The 19,899-nt window shown below is 35.5% G+C and overlaps 1 protein-coding gene across 2 annotated transcripts in view; it reads left to right on the top strand.

Moving 5' to 3' along the window:
* The window catches only part of LIPI (lipase I), a 63,979-nt gene that overhangs the window by 13,695 nt on the left and 30,385 nt on the right, over positions 1–19,899 (top strand). The window contains exons 4-7 of one of the 2 annotated variants that reach the window (XM_049710557.1): positions 2,786–2,875; positions 3,929–3,991; positions 5,679–5,783; positions 11,746–11,857. In XM_049710557.1, coding sequence (XP_049566514.1) covers positions 2,786–2,875; positions 3,929–3,991; positions 5,679–5,783; positions 11,746–11,857 — 370 coding nt within the window. Of the gene's footprint in view, positions 1–2,785; positions 2,876–3,823; positions 3,992–5,678; positions 5,784–11,745; positions 11,858–19,899 lie in introns of both variants that reach the window. The other variant, XM_049710556.1, reaches the window with a different exon arrangement.

Below are 19,899 nucleotides of genomic sequence, written 5' to 3'. Positions count from 1 at the left end.
GCAAGGCAAAACAGGAAAAGAGATAAGTAAGCACTATACATTAGTAATAAAGAAAAATACAACTTAATTAAAAAAAAATCAAGACTTGAACAGACATTTTACAAAAGAGAAATTCCAACTAGGCAATGGAAAGTTCTTAAAATCTTCAGTGAGCAGAAACATGTAAATTAAAACCCCAGTGAAACAGCACATGCCTACCAGAATGACTAAAATTAGAAAGCCTTACAAGACCATTTATTGGAGAGGATGTAGAATAACAGAAATGTTCACATGTTGTTGGTAGGGCGTAAATTGGTACAACCTCTTTGGCAAATTATTTAGGATTATTTATTAAAATTGAAGATATTCATATTCTATAACACAGCAATTCTACTCCTAGGTATAAAACCAACAGATATTCCTTCACATATGCATTGATGTGTGTGTTCAAGAATGTTCATAGTATTAACACATATTAACCCCAAATTTGAAACAACATATGTCCACCAACAGGAGAATGGATAAACAAGTTGTAGTATGTTCATTCAATGAAATACTATATAGCAATGAATGATTACAAATGAATGACTACATTTACACCTGACAATGTGGTTTAATATCACAAATATACTGATAATTGAAAGAAGCCAGATACAAATATGAATACAAATATATTTCCAAAATGAGCTAATCTAAAATATATTGTTTTAGAGGCATCCGTGGAAGGTAAAGAATAGCAATAGCAAAAAAGAAAAAAAAAATTAAAAGTAAACATGGTTCTTAGTTTTATAGAAAAGTAAGAAGCTAGTTACTGGGTTAAGGTCACACTGGGAGTTTCTAGGTTCTATTTCCTGACATGGGTGTGGTAGTTAAGTGGCTATTTGCTTTATATTCATTAATTAATCTTTAGTTTTATGTTCTTTTCTGCATGTAGGTTTTATATTTTACAATAAAAAGAAAATTAGAAAGCCATATCTGCTCTCCCCACCCTTCTTGAAATCAAAAGAATGAATGGCCTAAGCAGACCAAGCTGCCCTGCCCCTTCCATCTGATAAAAGGGAAATGACATGCCTGAATCAAGGGCTGCTTGTAATAATAAATATCTTTTGCTTCTTCCTGATTCCTGAGCAGTCTTCTTGGTTTGATTTTACTTCAGAAGCAGATTGGAGAAAATGATGGCTCTAAACCTGAAACACCCTAGTCTTGGAACTCTATGTTGAGTTCAGATAGGAGGAAATTGTAAAGATCTCCAAAATTATTGGACTTTTTTGGGGTTATATTTAGAAGACTGTCCTTCCTTACTAAAATTCCACAAGCTAAGTGGATAATGGAATGTAGAGGAATTGGTTAGCATACCCTCACCACTGTCACAATCAAATCATACATATGCTTCCCTGGATTCCAGGGAGTTCTAAGGAAGTCATGTAAGGTGTCCTTTGTCTTTCCTTATATGCTGTATCCCCTCCCCTGTAATGTACCTGCCCAGTGTCCTCATGCCCTGCTAACACCTCACTAGCTGTTATCGTGTTCCGATACATACTAGAACTAAATCAACTAATTGCAACTTAATCCGTACCGTCAGACCCAAGTATTTATCTTCATTGTACTGAATCTATTGCTGATCTCTCTCAAGAGTTCATTATGTTGTAGGAAATTTCTTGTACCCCAACCCAAAGCATTGCAATCTTACTTGGCAGCAAGATTTTATATCTAACCGCAGTCCTGAATATTCTGAGCTTGCTAACCTCTTTCCTTCCTATGGCTCCCCTGGGTTATAGACCCCATAGTGGTAATGCACCCAGAACTTGCATCTTCCCTGGTGCCCCAAGGCTCTACAGATACAGTTGGCCGTCCGAATCTGCGGATGTGGAACTCTTGGGCACAGAGGGACGACTGTGCTGCGCCATTTTATATATGGGACTTGAGCATCCTCAGATTTTGGTGTCCGTGTGGGAGGGCGGGAGACTGGCGGGGGGAGTCTTGGAACCAATATCCCATGGATATCAATGGACAAGTGTATACAGAAACTCTTAAATCATAGCTACATGTTTCGTGTCACTCTGGCACAACTTGTTCCAGCAGAAGCAGCGTTCGATTTTTCCAGTTAGTGAGTCTAGCACCAAATCCTACACATTATTATCCAGAATGAGAGCGAATGATCACACTCACCTAAAAGATCCTAAATGACTTGGCTTCATTTCCTCCAATGCTCTTTCTCACGCAATACACCAGCTAACCTGGATTCTTTGAATACTCCATGTGCACACAGATACCTTCTTGACTCACTGCGTTGCTCACATCCTTCACATCTCTGCTCAATTCTCACCTCCTCAGTGGGAAATTCCCCAACCAAACTACTTAAAAGTGCAACCTAACACACTCACTAGGCATTCACTGTTCCTTATTCTACTTAATTTTTCTCTACAGCACTTATTATTATCTGACATACTGTATTTTTACTTGTTTATTATGTCTTTCTCCCATTAGGATGTAATTTCCACTAATGATAAGGATTTTTGCTCTATTTTCCTTTTTCACTTATATATTCATAGCGCAAAGAACTGTGATGGACCCATAATAAACTGATCACATGTAAATGTGTTAAATTAATGAAACATAATTTGCATGAGGAATTAATTGAGGAATTAATACCAGAAAAACTCATCTTTTAAAAAATAGCATTTATGTTATTTTCAATTCAAATTTTGAGTCACTTTCAAAGGATTTTATAGGAGATTTTGTTTTACATAAGTGTTGCTGACCTGATTATATTTACTTTGTGATTCTTGGGTGCTTTTCTTCTCAGGTTTAGGCATTAAAGAACCCTTGGGACATATAGATTTCTATCCAAATGGAGGGAAAAAGCAACCTGGCTGTCCTAAATCAATTTTTTCAGGTATACCAATAGTATTTTAGAATAAATTGTGCATGAGTCAAAATAATGAAAGAAAATCAGTTTACTTTTTTCCCTTATTAATCTGGGGGCAAGATTTTTTTTTATCACCATTGCTCATGATTCAGGAGTTATTGGTGGAAAATGGTTTAATGTGATCCTTCTCGGTTCATAAATGTTACCATTTGGTTATGGGTGAAACCTATTACATTATAGTCTCAACAGTTTTAGTTTATCATTTTAAACATTAGGAGAAGTTATAAGTCAATGAAGAAGCATGTATAGCAAAGTTATATAACACAAGTTTGGCTTCAGGATTTAATTTTTACCATTACCATAGTATTATACAAACACAGATTTATGAACTTCTGCACTTGGTTATTCTGTACATAAATAGCTGAGCAACATCTCCAGGTGTGGAATTTGGCTCACTTCAGAGCTATGGCAAAAAAATGTTCTGAGGTCTACAGTGGCAACCAGTCACGTACCACATCATTAAAGGCCACTGCAACTAGAGAAGTTTGGTTAAAGGGATAGGGATGTGAGAAGTTAGGAAAGGAAAGAGACATGATAAAGTTTTAATGTCACCTTGTTTCACATTCATCTCCGACACTGAATAGAAATGTTAAGCGTGAGAGTTTAGAAGGGAGATATGTGTACACTAGTTACTAAATATGGTAGCACTGTGTGTAGAGTTTGTTGAATAATTGAAATTAAACATTTTTGCTGTGTTATTACTTTAGAAAAATTTCTAATAAATCTCATGTAAAAGGCATATTACATTTAAGTTTTAAATGGTAACATTTGTTTAGGTGCCTGAGATAAAACTGCATTGTAGTCAGCACTTTGATATTCATACAGTGCACAGCATTAGGTAGAACTTAATATTTTTTTTCAAACTTACTTGAACTTGGCTTAATACATCTAACTGCTTGACTTTGAACACTTAAGGACTTGAATTTATTAAATGCGACCATCAGAGAGCAGTTTACTTATTCATGGCAGCTTTGGAAACAAGCTGCAATTTTATTTCATTTCCTTGTCATTCGTACAAAGATTACAAGACTGGTTCATGTGTGGATTGTGCCGACTTTAAGGAAAAATCGTGTCCTAAACTAGGTAAGAGAGATTATCATACTTACTATACTTCTTTGTGGAAAATGAACATGTAATTTTGTTAGTATTTTCTGCTGGAAGCTTTCATACTTACTTGTGAATATGCTATTAACATTTTATGGAAAAATTTTTCTGTGGAACAGAGAAAATAGTTATTTCCTACTAAATATTTTTCAGATTCTTAGTGAGAGGAACTTGGTCAACCTCCTTTCTGTGTTCCATGTTGTGGGCGCATTTGGTCGTCTCATGATGATACTTGTTCTTGATTCACAAAAGGATCTCACTATTTAGCATCCATCTATATTTCCACTAAAGAAAGAAACTTGTGCATTCTTAGTGGTACTGAGGGTTTTGTTTGTTTGTTAGTTTGTATTTTTAAGGGAATTCTTAACAAGTGAAGAGGTGTGAACCATGGTTAGCTTTTCATTTGCTATTAGCAAGTAGATATGAATCATGCATGGTTCACACCATCTAAATCAATAAACTTAAGAGCAGTTAAGTGTTGCAACTTTTGATAACTAAAGCCTGCCAGTGGGAAATTACAGAGAAAAAAAGAATCCATATAAAAAATAGAATGTTAGAGCTGGAAAGAATCTCAGAGGCTGTTTGTTCAGGGTTTGCCAAAGACAATACCAGACCCCAAGCGTGTCATGGGCATGTAGACATCTGATCAATATCATGATAGGCTCTACCAGAAATGTTTCCAAAGCCAAGTAACCTCAATGAAATGGGTAGCAATTACAAAGGCTGAATTAAACAGCCTCCTGCGGTTTTCTTTCACAGGAGGTTTATACTAATATACTAGAGAATTGCTAGAAGAGGCAGGCAATATGCAGGCTTTGCATGACTTATTTCCTCATAGACCCCTTCTGTCCACAAAATATCTTGTGGGATTAGTTTTCTTCAGTCCTCATGTTGGGGATTGCTTTTCTGGTCCCGTTGCTTTTCCATATAAATGAGGAAATTGTGACCCCGTGTGAACATGTGGGTTGCTGAAGGGCACAAGTGAAAACGGGAGTTAAATCTCTGAATTTTCAATTCAGTATTCTTTCAACTGCATTCAAATTTCAAATTCGGAGGTAGCAGTGTGAAAACAGACACATACATGAAGTAGGAAGCATATTAAATATGTGTGTGTATATGTTATATATTCTGTATGTACAAATATTGTTTGTATCTGAAATATATATTATACATACAATATATAGTGTACATAGATGCTATCTATAATATATACATTGTATATATAATGTATACATATGCGTACTGTATCTGTATGAATGTGTATATAGGATAATTGAAGGCTGTGCTCATGGAGCTAAATTCTGTGTTCAAGTTTTATCTAATCAATTTATTCTGCTGAATTAACTGAAAAGAGTTTCAAGTAAAATTCTGCATTTGTAATAGTAAAAACTTATACAAATGGACTTTAACTATATGGCATATGCAAAGCTCTGATAAGGTTTCCAGGAAGTAGATTTATTTGTGAATCTTGAATTTAAGAGTTGTTATTGTAGTTGAAATAAATAGAATGTGAAATTATTTGAAAAATGATTTTTTAATTATAAAAATTCATAAATTATAATAATTATCATAATACATTGATCCTTTAGTTCTTTTAGTGATTTGATATTTTTGTATGCTATTTGATAAAAGTCCAATTACTAATATTCTATTTCTCAAATCTCAGGTTATCAAACTGAGCTATGGAAAGATGTTTTAAAAGAGAGAATAGAGAACAGAACTCTCAGGACCACTGTGTTTTTGGATACTGTTGGCACAAATCCATTCTGTAGTAAGTTAACATTTTTAACAAATGAACAATTGATTAGTTTTATATAGTAATTCATATTATTATTCAAAATTCAAATCTCAAAATGTACTTTCAAGGAACTTTAAATTTTGTTAGAGCCAGTTATACAAATTCAAATAAGGACTTAATTTTTGAATAAAATGAGCATATGCTTTGGGTAATATTCTTCCAAAAAAATCAAGGTCTTTTTTTTTTTACCCCCAATTTCCATGATTCTTCTTCCCACGTTTAGAGTTATGTCAGCATATAACAGCTTACAGAGTTTAAGACATCTGTCTACACTATTACCACCCTTTCAGAAACTGAAACTAAATTATATAAATACAAAAATATTCAAGTAAATAATAATCTTCCCAATATATTTAGACAAGAGGAAAAAATTTGAAGAACAGAAGAGAATCTCAGAAATGTAATAACTGATTTATGAGGAGCTATTTAAAAAAGTAAAATTATTCTGTTTGGAGAGCAAGATCTTAAAGTGCTTTATAAATAAAAGCAAATCCTATGATATGAAGAATCTTATGAAATAAGTTTCCAGTCACTGCCATTGATCTTGGTTACTGGGGAATAAATATTTAAAATAGACTCTTATTATTTTAAAATATTTTAGGTCAGTTATTGCAGATGTTTTGCAGTCAAAGTTATTATCAATTTTTAAGATACTCTTTAAACATTTGTGATGTGCCCTGTCATTCAGAATTGGGCTCATCCATTTTTTAATTTAAAATTTTTATTGAATTAAAATTTAGATTCACATGCAGATATAAGAAATAATGCAGAGAGATCCTGTGTACAATTTATTCAGTTTTCTTCAGTGGTAAAATTTTGTAACACTATAGAATAAATGTAATATCATTACCACATGATACTGATATTGCTAGAATCCATCCATTTTATTTATATTTCCTCACGTGTGTGTGTGTGTGTGTGTGTGTGTGTGTGTGTGTGTTTAGCTCTGTACAACTTAATCATCATATAGGGCTCTGTATCTATCACCACAGTGAAGATATTGGACAGTTCCATCACTACCAGACCCTTTGGGTGGCACTTTTATAGCCATATATACCAGCTTCTTGTCCTGCTCTTTCTAATCCCTGACATCCATTAATACACTCCTAAAATTTTGTCATTTTGAAAATGTTATATAAAGGGAATCGTTCACTATGTGACCTTTTAATTGGCCTTTTTAAAGTCAGCATGATTCTCTGGAGGTTCATCCAGCATGTATCAATAATTCATTCCGTTTTATTGCTGAGTAGTATTCCACAGTACGTACGTACTGAAGTTTGTTTAATCACTCATCTCTTGTAGGACATTAGGCATGTGTTTAGATTTGGCTATTATGATTAAAGTTGCTGTGGATATTTGTATAAAAGTTTTTGTGAATTTAGGTTATCATTTCTCTGTTAGAAAGGCCCAGGAATACAAATGCTGGGTCAGAAGTTAATTGTACATTTAACCTTATAAGAAATTGAGAAAGTGTTTTTCAGTGTGGCTGACCATTTTACATTACCTGCAGCAAAGTATGAGTGATATAATGAATGACTTCTTACTAGCATTTGGTGTTGTCATTATTTAAAAAAAATATCCTTCCTGATAGGTATATAGTGATGCCTTGTTGAGGTATTAATCTTTGTTGCCTTAATGGCTTATGAGTTTGTGTATCTTCTCTGTATATCCTCTTTGGTGAAGTGTGTCTTTTGCTCATTTTCCAATTGGAGTTTTTTTAACTATTGAGTTTTGAGGATTCTTTATATATTTTTGATAGTAGTCCTTGTTTCCTTGTTGAAGATTTGGTTTGCAATTATTTTTTCCCAGTCTGAAACTTGACTGTCTTTTCATCTTCTTCACAAGGGCTTTCACAAGGGCAAAAGTGTTTACTTTTGATGAGGTCTAATTTATCATGTTTTCCTTTCATGGACTATGCTTTCGGTATCTAAGAATTCTTTGCTGAGCCCTAGGTCCTGAAGATTTTCACCCCCAATTTTTTTCTAACAGTTTTATAGTTCTGTTTGTTCCTTTAAACATAGACAACCTTGTTTTAAATTTATATTGAAAAGTACATACCCTAGAATATCTAAAATAATCATTGCCAAGAAGAATAAAGAAGAAATAATCAATTTGACCTTTCTTCTGTATCACATCTCTTTTTCTGATTCTCTTCTTCTGTCTTCCTCTTCTACCTTTAAGGGTTTGTGATTACAATCTTTGGGACTGCATTGGGCCCACTTGGATAATTCAAGATAATCTCTCTATTTTAAGGGCAGCTGATTAGCAATCTTAATTCCATTTGAGATCTTAATTATCCTTTGCCATTTCAAGTAACATATTCACAGGTTCCAGAGATTAGGGCACGGACATATTTGGGGAGGTCTACCACAATTATAATATGCATATGTGATTTTTCACAGTTTACTGGTATCAACATTTACCATGTCAAGTGAAATGTGGGAACTTCACTTCCATTTAGGTTATTTTACATTCTCCGCTTTTATATATCATTGTCTTGAGTATCGGATCATGTGATAATTTTTACTTCAAGTATCAAATATGATGTATAAATTCACAAGGATAAGGATAATTTATTGTACGTACCCATATTTCATCTCTTCCCATTATTACCTTTTTGTTTCTGATACTCCAAGATTATTTATTTCATCAATTCCTCTGTGTTCCTTCTTACAATATTTAAGAATGGGTCTGTTAAAGAGAAATCCTTTAAGTTTTTCTTTGTCTGAGAATGTCTTTATTTCTCCTTTATTCTCAAAGGATAGTTTTTCTGGGTATAAGATTTAGAGTTGAGTTCCTTCTTTTAGCACTTGAAAAATGCCGTGTCTCTTCCTTTTGGCTTCTGTGGTTTCACATGAGAAATCCATTGTAACTCAATTTGGTGTTCTCCTGTAGATAACACATCATTTCTCTTTGGCTGCTTTCAAGAGATTTTTCTTTGTTTCTAGTTTTCTGAAGCTTAATTATAATTCTTTTGTTATACTCCCACAGGTCCCTGAGATTCTGTCCATTTTTTTTCTCAGTCTGTTTTCAGGTGGAGTTTCAGGCAGCTCGATCTGTTCTCCAGTTCACTGATTTCTATCCTCTTTCATTTCCACTCTGCTATTGAGGCTGTCCAGTGAGTTCTGTATCCATTATGGTATTTGTCATTTATGTAATGTCTACTTTTATTTTCTTTTATAGCTTCTATTTCTTGGCTGAGATTTTGCTATTCCTTCATTTTTTTTCAAGAGACTCTGACTTTGAAGGATTTTTATGACAGTTCCTTTAAAATCCTTGTCAGATAATCCCAGCCTCTGATTCATTTCAGTGCTGGCATTAGTTGATTGTCTTTTCTCACCAGAGTTGTGATTTTCTTTGTTCTTGGTATAATGGGTAATTTTCAATCACATCTTAGACATTTTCTCTATGTGACAATTTGAGTCCTGTTTAAATCTTCTATTTTAGCAGGAGTTATGTTGTTTAGGTTTTGGCTTTATGTATTCTGAGACTGTGAGTTTTAGCTACATAAAGCTTCAGGATTATCATATTTTCCTGGTGATTTGCTTTACTTTGCTCTTTTTTTGTGCTTCATAAATAAAAATGCATTATTTTTTGCCTCACAGACTATTTTATCAGATTTTATCACAACAACAATTTGTCTCATAGAGCCTTTGAACCTTGTGTCTTCTTTTCTATCCTCAATATTATATTCAGTAGTATTTTATTTCACTTATTTAACAATAAACAATTATTATGAATATTATCATTAATCAAATGCTCACTTATATTTACCAATTTCAGTTTTCTACATTTTATCTTGTCCTTTCCTCCCTTCCCAACTCCTTCCTTTGGGACTTAATTTCTATCTTGCTAAAATAGATCCTTAATGACTTTTCACTAAGTAATGTTTCTCAGTTTGTTTGTTTGTTTCCTTGAAAATGTCCTTATCTTTTTCTTACTCTGGAACGTAAATTTAGTCCGGAATAGAATTCTACATTGAGAATTTTTTCATTGAGTACTTTGAAGATATTAATTCTCTCATTTTAAGATAATTTTCTTATCATTTATTAGCAGTCTAATTGTCCCCTGCAGATAATCTATATTTTTCTTCTGGTTAAACTTATGTATGTATATATGTATTTATTTATCCATCTATTAATTTATGCTTGATTTGTTGTTATTTTCTAGTCTCAGTGGTCAGTTCAAGTCTCTATTAAAGAAAAAAATATTTGTGTTATTTCAAAATAAAGATTCATGTCACATTTTAACAGAAAACTCTCATCAGTCTGCTCTTCTTCAAAATTCTCCCTTCAGAACAAGTTGGATTTTGTTTTTTCCAGAATTTAGGTACCATAATACTAGAGGATTTTTCATGTAAATTTTTGGAGGTCCTTAACCAATGGGGACTTGTAAATTTAAATTCTGTGTAACCTGGAGTTTTATTTAGTCTTAAGGAATTTATTTTTTCACTTAAGACCCATACACAACCAGTAGGAAGAATTTTTCAAGTTTCTCTTTCAATGACAAAGCAGAGAGCTAAGGTCCCTGACTGTGCAATGTTTTTCACTGTAGCTCCATCACTTAGTGTTGTCTCCTGCTGTACCATGGAAATTGACACTTCATCCTTTGTCTCCATGCTACACCCAGTTCTCAAGTCCCACGCAGATCCAGGGCTTCAGTTCTTCTTAAGCCTTGCCTTTAATTTCTCTTCATTGCTGTCTCCTGATATTTTCTCTTCCTTCATCTGAGCTTGGTCGTGTTTTCGATTTACACCCAGAATTTCTATACACTTGTAGCAGGAGGCAGGCTTATTATGTAACATCTCAATATATCATACTGCCAGGAATCATCTGAGCAAGTATGAGCACCCACTTTTTTGGGTGAGGGGACCAAAGTATTTTATCTAAAGCTGGGCAGTCACTTCAAAGTAAGAAGTGTTCCTTTATGTCTTTTGTGTTAGCAATTGATGAGGGTCAATTATAAATCCATTACCTTATTTGAGGTAGTACTAAGCATCTGGCATAGGCAAGAAGTTACTCTGGGCTGTTGAGTAGCAACATTTAATGGCTAGCATGCACAATTTTAGTACATATGTATTTCACAAGAAAAGTTAATCTATCCCATGTTCTGTTTATATACATTGTCTTCCAAGAGTTTTGCACAATACTGGGAAAATTCACGGAGAGTAAGAAATTTCTGTGTACACCAGACAATATTGGGTATAGGGATGAGTTCAGCATCTTTGCCTCTGAAAGATATATCAATTTTTTTGTACGGGAATTTTGAAAAAGAACTACTATGAGCTCACTCTGTATAGGACTGTCTAATTTTACAGTCATTCCAAAACAACCAGTGAAATTGGGAATTATATTTGTCAAGCAAATTTAGCTAGGACTATTAATCAGATAATTAAGGAACCTTATCATATTTACCTTAGATGTGCTATTGATAGAGAAAAATTGTTTAATTGACCTAAATTCTGATATTTTTCGATTTGCAGACAAGTTAGTATTTACTAATTATTTGACCAACTTTTCACCATACCCATGACTGTCTGGCAAGCTTTTATTCCTCATTTTCAAGACCAGTTAAAAATTAACAAGAGGGAATTTCCCTGGTAGTCCAGTGGCTAAGACTACGTGCTCCCAATGCAGGGGGCCTGGTTTGATCCCTGGTCAAGGAACTAAGAGTTCTCAACTAAGAGTTCGCATACCACAACTAAAGATCCTGCAGGCCACATGCCACAACCAAGACCCGGCACAGCCGAATAAATAAATGTTAAAAAAAGATTAACAATAGGTAAAATATATTACATATGTACCAAATGAGTGCCTCTCAATGTTATTTGCAGATATATATGTCTAGATTACATAAATATATATTTACATGCATATCTCCACCAAACCAAAGTTAAAAAATAACATGAATTGCATTCCATATTTTTGTTTTGTAGCCTATTATTTTGTTCTCAGTATAATTGTTCTGGATAAAACAATGAAGGATGGCTGTATTACATTTAAATTATTAAACCAACTTGGAATGGTTGAAGAGCCAAGGCTCTATGAGTAAGTAGAATTTAGTATCTTTTTGTTTTGTAAAATATGTTTTCTTGAGCTTTTGGAGGATAATCTAAATAGTATAAATTTTCTATGCAGTGAGTCTTAAACTGTTAAATATTAAATGGATCTCTGGTGTCATATTCTAATTAATTTATTCTATGCAGGGAGATGCCGAATATGAAAGAAACTAAATAACTTGTTCATGTGATACATCTAGCTACTACAAGAGTTAGAAGAAGAGAAGAAACTTTCCACCTAATTTTGAACACTGATAGAATGCATTGTAATAACTAATAATATCACCCCATAATATTTTATTACTTTAAATTGCTTAGAATTGTGTATATATGTATATACCCATGCACACATATACGTATGATTCATCACTTATTCTTATCAGACACATGGTGATCAGACACATGGTGATCCAAACTGAAATAGCAATGTTACCGTGCTCAAGGAGGTCACAGAATCCTGGAGGAGACTAATGCATAATTACAGCTCTGAGTAATAAGTTTTATAGTAGCAGAACACTTATGTGCTATGGGAGTACAGAGGAGGAAGCAAGGAAGCATTTGAAAGGGTGGTATTGCAGTCAGGGAATGGGAGATGGTGCTTTCAAAGGCATGGATAGGTAAGTACGTGAGTTCATTAATAGCACAGATTGCAGTCCTAGAGCAGTTGTTTCAAACTTGTTCAGAAGGCAAACTGTGAGTCTTGCTTTCCTTTACAAGAATCATGTTCTATGCAGAACACCATGAAATACTGATGCATTTTTATTCAAACACTTGATTATTGCATTTTTCATGAACAATGTAAAATATAAAACCCATATGCATGGTAAATCTACCCATCTAAGCCTGGCCAATGGCTTCTTGTTTTTCTATTAATAATTCTTTGCTCATAAATTTATACATGCTTTAGGATTTTAACCCTTTTAGATGCCAGGGAAGTCAGAGACTTTTTTTTTTTTTTTTCTGGTACGCGGGCCTCTCACCACCGCGGCCTCTCCCGTTGCGGAGCACAGGCTCCGGACGCACAGACTCAGCAGCCATGGCTCACGGGCCCAGCCACTCCGCGGCATGTGGGATCCTCCCGACTGGGGCACGAACCTGTGTCCCCTGCATAGGCAGGCGGACTCCCAACCACTGTGCCACCAGGGAAGCCCAATCAGAGACTTTTAAATGATCTTTTATTTCCCTTTTAAAAATTAGAAAAGGAATTTTTTTTGCTGTAGAAAATGTGTTATACAGTAGAAAGTGAGAATAATCTATAATTACATTGTCCAGGGATATTCACATTTACTATTTGGTTTATAAACATTCCTCTTTTTCTTCCTCCCCCTCCTCTTCCTTCTCCTTCTCTTCCACCTTCATCTCTTCCTTTTCCTCCTCTTTCTTTTTCTTCTACATGCCCCTGAACATGCATACATTATTTTTTTACTTAGCAAAATTAGGATCATTTTGCACATGTGTTCTGCATTCTGATTTTTATACTGAATGCTATAGTGTGATCATTTTTTCTGTGTCACTAAAAATCACTTACACATCATAATAGGATGCCAAATATATTAATATGGCAATATAGGATTTTAAACAGAGAGTGTCAATATTGTGTATTCAGGGTAGAATGACTCCCCAGATGGATGAGTAATGGGGAGATTAGTGTGGAACAAGTGCAGAGTGGTTGCTATTGTAATAATTTATAGGAAAGATAATGGAGGCTTGGATAGAGTCAGTGGAAGTGGGTTTTTAGGATTTAGAGTAGATTTGTTTTTGTGATTAATTAAACATGTGAAAGTGAAGGGAAAAAACCCAATCTGGAGTGACTTTGAGTTTTAAGCTTGGTGACTATTTGAATTATGGTGCCATTTACTGAGCTAGGAGATACATGGAGAGGAGCCAATTTAATCATTCAATAAAATTTCTTGAACTGTACTAGAAATTAAGGACAAAATTTAGGGAGAATTATAGATTTCTGTCCTTTCATAATTTTTGTCTAGTAAGCAGTTTGCAAATACATAATACAAATAAAATGATGATGTTCATCATTCCTGTTTTCAAAACAATTTTTTTTTTTTTTTTTTTTTTTGCGGTACATGGGCCTCCCACTGCTGTGGCCTCTCCCACTATGGAGCACAGGCTCCGGACGCGCAGGCTCAGTGGCCATGGCTCACGGGCCCAGCTGCTCTGCGGCATGTGTGATCTTCCTGGACTGGGGCACGAACCCATGTCCCCTGCATCGGCAGGCAGACTCTCAACCACTGTGCCACGAGGGAAGCCCTCAAACAATTTTTAATGAATATCTATACTGAGCTAGGCACTGTACTAGGTGCTGAATATACTATGATGAGAAAAACAGACATGATCCTACCCTCATTAAATTTACAGTCTAATGAGAGATATAAAATAAATAATTATAAAAATATGTAAATAAAAATCTGTCTGTGAAAAATGTCTTGAGGCAAATTATAGTATGTACAGGAACACAGAATAGGGAATGTGAAATAGTTAGTGGGGTCACTAAAACTTTCTCTAACGCCTTTTTATATCAGTTGAGACCAAAAGGAGGAGCAGGAGTTAGTCGCTCTGCTGCATTCTGGGCAGAGGGGGCAACAAAGGCAAAACTCCTGAAGCAGGAGAAAGTAGAGTCCATTTTGGGAGCTGAAGGAAGTTTATTATGTCTGAGAACAGAGGCAGGGAAAGGAAGAGAATGATGAGAGAGGTAGAAAACACTTATATTTTGTAGGAATTAGAACCTGTAGGACATGTTCAAGGATTTCTATTTTATTCACTTGGCAAGTGAAAACCAATGAAGTGTTTGCGCTGGGGCAGTCTGGTTGGAGCCAGTACTGGATTATTATTTTGGAAAAACATTTAACCACAGTGGATTGGAGAGGGAAAAGACAGGATGCTGTTGCAAGAATAAAGACCAGGAACAATGGTGCCCTGAGATAAAGTGTTTACAGTGGAAATGGAAAAATGAGAATGAGGATGGATTCAAAGCAGATTCAGGATATTTCATAGACAGTCAGCAGGCACATGGGATAGATTAGATGTAGGAGTTAAAGAGAGGATGGGGGGGACCTTCAAGATGGCAGAGGAGTAAGACGTGGAGATCACCTTCCTCCCCACAAATACATCTACCTGTGGAACAACTCCTACAGAACACCTACTGAACACTGGCAGAAGACCTCAGACTTCCCCAAAGGCAAGAAAATCCCCACGTACCTGACCATGTGGCTGACAGGGTCCATGTGCCTGGCCATGTGGCTGACAGGGTCCATGTGCCTGGCCATGTGGCTGACAGGGTCTTGGTGCTCCAGCCTGGTGTCAGACCTGAGCCTCTGAGGTGGGAGAGCCGAGTTCAGGACATTGGGCCACCAGAGACCTCCCGGCCCCACGTAATATCAATTGGTGAGAACTCTCCCAGAGATCTCCGACTCAATGCTAAGATCCAGCTCCACCCAACGACCAGCAAGCTGCAGTGCTGAAGGCCCCATGCCAAACAACTAGCAAGGCAAGAACACAACCCCACCCATTAGCAGAGAGCCTGCCTAAAATCATAGTAAGTTCACAGACACCCCAAAACACACCAACAGACATGGCCCTGCTCACTAGAAAGACAAGATCCAGCCTCACCCACCAGAACACAAGCTGTCCCCTCTACCAGGAAGCCTACAAAAGCCACTGAACCAACCTCACCCATTGGGGGCAAACACCAAAAACAACGGGAACTACAAACATGCAGCCTGCAAAAAGGAGACCTCGAAAACAGTAAGTTAAACAAAATGGGAAGACAGAGAAATATGCAGCAGATGAAGGAGCAAGGTAAAAACCCATGAGACCAAACAAATGAAGAGGAAAGAGGCAGTCTACCTGAAAAAGAATTCAGAGTAATGATAGGAAACATGATCCAAAATTTTGGAAATAGAATGGAGAAAATACAAAAAACGTTTAACAAGGACCTAGAAGAATGAAAGAGCAAACAAACAATGATAAACAGCACAATAAATGAAATTAAAAATACTCTAGAAGGAATCAATAGCAGAATAACCAAGGCAGAAGAATGGATAAGTGACCTAGAAGATAAAATAGTCGAAATAACTACTGCAGAGCAGAATAAAGAAAAAAAGAATGAAAAGAATTGAGGACAGTCTCAGAGACCTCTGGGACAACATTAAACTCACCAACATTCTAATTGCAGGGGTCCCAGAAAAGAAGAGAAAAAGAAAGGATCTGAGAAAATATTTGAAGGATTATAGTTAAAAATTTCCCTAACATGGGAAAGGAAATAGTCAATCAAGTCCAGGAAGTGCAGAGAGTCCCATACAGGATAAATCCAAGGAGAAACACGCCAAGGCACATATTAATCAAACTACGAAAATTTAAATACAAAGAAAATATTTAAAAGCAGCAAGGGGAAAGCAACAAATAACGTACTAGGGAATCCCCAGAAGGTTAACACCTGATCTTTCAGCAGACAGAAGGGAGTGGCAGGACATATTTAAAGTGATGAAAGGGAAAACCCTATAACCAAGATTACTCTACCCAACAAGGATCTCATTCAGATTCGATGGAGAAATTAAAACCTTTACAGACAAGCAAAAGCTAAGAGAATTCAAACCAGCTTTACAACAAATGCTAAAGGAACTTCTCTAGGCAGGAAACACAAGAGAAGGAAAAGACCTACAATAACAAACCCAAAACAATTAAGAAAATGGTAATAGGAACATACATATCGATAATTACCTTAAATGGAAATGGATTAAATGCTCCAACCAAAAGACATACACTGGCTGAATAGATACAAAAACAAGACCCATATATATGCTGTGTACCAGAGACCCACTTCAGACCTAGGGACACATACAGACAGAAAGTGAGGGGATGTAAAAAGATATTCCATGCAAATGGAAATCAGAAGAAAGGTGGAGTAGCAATTCTCATATCAGACAAAACAGACTTTAAAATAAAGACTATTACAAGAGACAAAGAAGGACACTACATAACGATCAAGGGATCAATCCAAGAAGAAGATATAACAATTGTAAATATTTATGCACCCAACATAGGAGGACCTCAATACATAAGGCAAATGCTAACAGCCATAAAAGGAGAAATGGATGGTAACACAATAATAGTATGGGACTTGAACACCCCACTTTCATCAATGGACAGATCATGCAAGATGAAAATAAATAAGGAAACACAAGCTTTAAATGACACATTAGACAAGATGCACTTAATTGATATTTATAGGATATTCCATCCAAAAACAACAGAATACACATTATTCTCAAGTGCTCAAGGAACATTCTCCAGAATAGATCATATCTTGGATCACAAATCAAGCCTTGGTAAATTTAAGAAAATTGAAACCGTATCAAGTATCTTTTCCAACCACAATGCTATGAGACTAGATATCAATTACAGGGAAAAAAATGTAAAAAATAGAAACACATGGAGGTTAAACAATATGCTATACTAAACAACCAAGAGATCACGGAAGAAATCAAAGAGGAAATCAAAAAATACCTAGAAACAAATAACAAAACATGACAACCCAAAACCTATGGGATGCAGCAAAAGCAGTTGTAAGAGGGAAGTTTATAGCAATGTAATCCTACCTCAAGAAACAAGAAACATCTCAAATAAACAACCTAAACTTACACCTAAAGCAATTAGAGAAACAAGAACCAAAACCCCCAAAGTTAGCACAAGGAAAGAAATCATAAAGATCAGATCAGAAATAAATGAAAAAGAAATGAAGGAAAGAATACCAAAGATAAATAAACCTAAAAGCTGGTTCTTTGAGAAGATAAACAAAATTGATCAACCATTAGCCAGACTCATCAAGAAAAAAAGGGAGAAGACTCAAATCCACAGAATTAGAAATGAAAAAGGAGAAGTAACAACTGACACTGCAAAAATACAAAGGATCACGAGAGATTACTACAAGCAACTATATGCCAATAAAATGGACAACCTGGAAGAAATGGACAAATTCTTAGAAAAGCACAACCTTCCGAGACTGAACCAGGAAGAAATAGAAAATATAAACAGACCAATCACAAGCACTGAAATAGAAACTGTGATTAAAAACCTTCCAAAAAACAAAAGCCCAGGACCAGCTGGCTTCACAGGCGAATTCTGTCAAACATTTAGATACGAGCTAACACCTATCCTTCTCAAACTCTTCTAAAGTAGAGCAGAGGGAGGAACACTCCCAAACTCGTTCTACGAGGCCACCATCACCCTGATACCAAAACCAGACAAAGATGTCATTAAAAAAGAAAAGCACAGGCCAATATCACTGATGAACATAGATGCAAAAATCCTCAACAAAATACTAGCAAACAGAATCCAACAGCACATTAAAAGGATCATACACCATGATAAAGTAGGATTTACACCAGGAATGCAAGGATTCTTCAATATATGCAAATCAATCATTTTGATATACCATATTAATGAATTGAAGGATAAAAACCATATGATCATCTCAATAGACGCAGAAAAAGCTGACAAAAGTTAACACTCATTTATGATAAAAACTCTCCAGAAAGTAGACACAGAGGGAACCGACTTCAACATAAGAAAGGCCATATATGACAAACTCACAGTCAACATCATTCTCGATGAAAAACTGAAACCATTTCCACTAAGATCAGGAACAAGATAAGTTGCCCATTCTCACCACTGTTATTCAACATAGTTTTGGAAGTTTTAGCTACAGCAATCAGAGAAGAAAAAGAAATAAAAGGTATCCAAATCAGAAAAGAAGAAGTAAAACTGTCACTGTTTGCAAATTACATGATACTATACATAGAGAATCATAAAGATGCTACCAGAAAACTACTAGAGCTAATCAATAAATTTGGTAAAGTAGCATGATACAAAATCAATGCACAGAAATCTCTTGCATTCCTTACACTAATGACAAAAAATCTGAAAGAGAAGTTAAGGAAACACTCCCATTTACCACTGCAACAAAAAGAATAAAATACCTAGAGATAAACCTATGTAAGGTGACAAAAGACCTGTATGCAGAAAACTATAAGACACTGATGAAATAAATTAAAGACGATACAAATAGATGGAGAGATATACCACGTTCTTGGATTAGAAGAATCAACATTGTGAAAATGACTATACTACCCAAAGCAATCTACAGATTCAATGCAATCCCTATCAAACTACCAATGGCATTTTTCACAGAACTAGAAAAAAAAATCTTAAAATCTGTATGGAGACACAAAAGACCCCAAATAGCCAAAGCAATCTTGAGAAAGAAAAATGGAGCTGGAGCAAGCAGGCTCCCTGACTTCAGGCTAAACTACAAAGCTACAGTAAACAAGTCAGTATGGTACTGGCACAGAAACAGAAATATAGATCAATGGAACAGGATAGAAAGCTCAGAGATAAGCCCACGCACTTATGGTCACCTTATCTTTGATGAAGGAGGAAAGAATATACAATGGAGAAAAGACAGCCTCTTCAATGGGTGGTGCTGGGAAAACTGGACAGCTTAAAAGGGTGAAATTAGAACACTCCCTAACACCATATACAAAAATAAACTCCAAATGGATTAAAGACCTAAATGTAAGTCCAGACACTATAAAACTCTTAGAGGAAATCATAGGCAGAACACTCTATGACATAAATCACAGCAAGATCCTTTTTGACCCACCTCCTAGAGAAATGGAAAACAAAAATAAACAAATGGGACCTAATGAAACTTCAAAGCTTTTGCACAGCAAAGGAAACCATAAACAGGACGAAAATAGTACCCTCAGAATGGGAGAAAATATTTGCAAATGAAGCAACTGACAAAAAATTCATGTCCAAAATATACAAGCAGCTCATTCAGCTCAGTATCAAAAAACCAAATAACCCAATCCAAAAATGGGCAGGAGACCTAAATGGGCATTTCTCCAAAGAAGATATACAGATTGCCAAAAAACACATGAAAGGATGCTCATAATCATTAGAGAAATGCAAATCAAAACTCCAATGAGGTATCACCTCACACCAGTCAGAATAGCC

Source organism: Orcinus orca, chromosome 5 (assembly GCF_937001465.1).
Source record: "Orcinus orca chromosome 5, mOrcOrc1.1, whole genome shotgun sequence".
NCBI classification, from domain to species: Eukaryota; Metazoa; Chordata; class Mammalia; order Artiodactyla; family Delphinidae; genus Orcinus; species Orcinus orca.
Note: the sequence above shows the minus strand (reverse complement) of the source record. Positions and strands in the feature narration are given on the sequence as shown.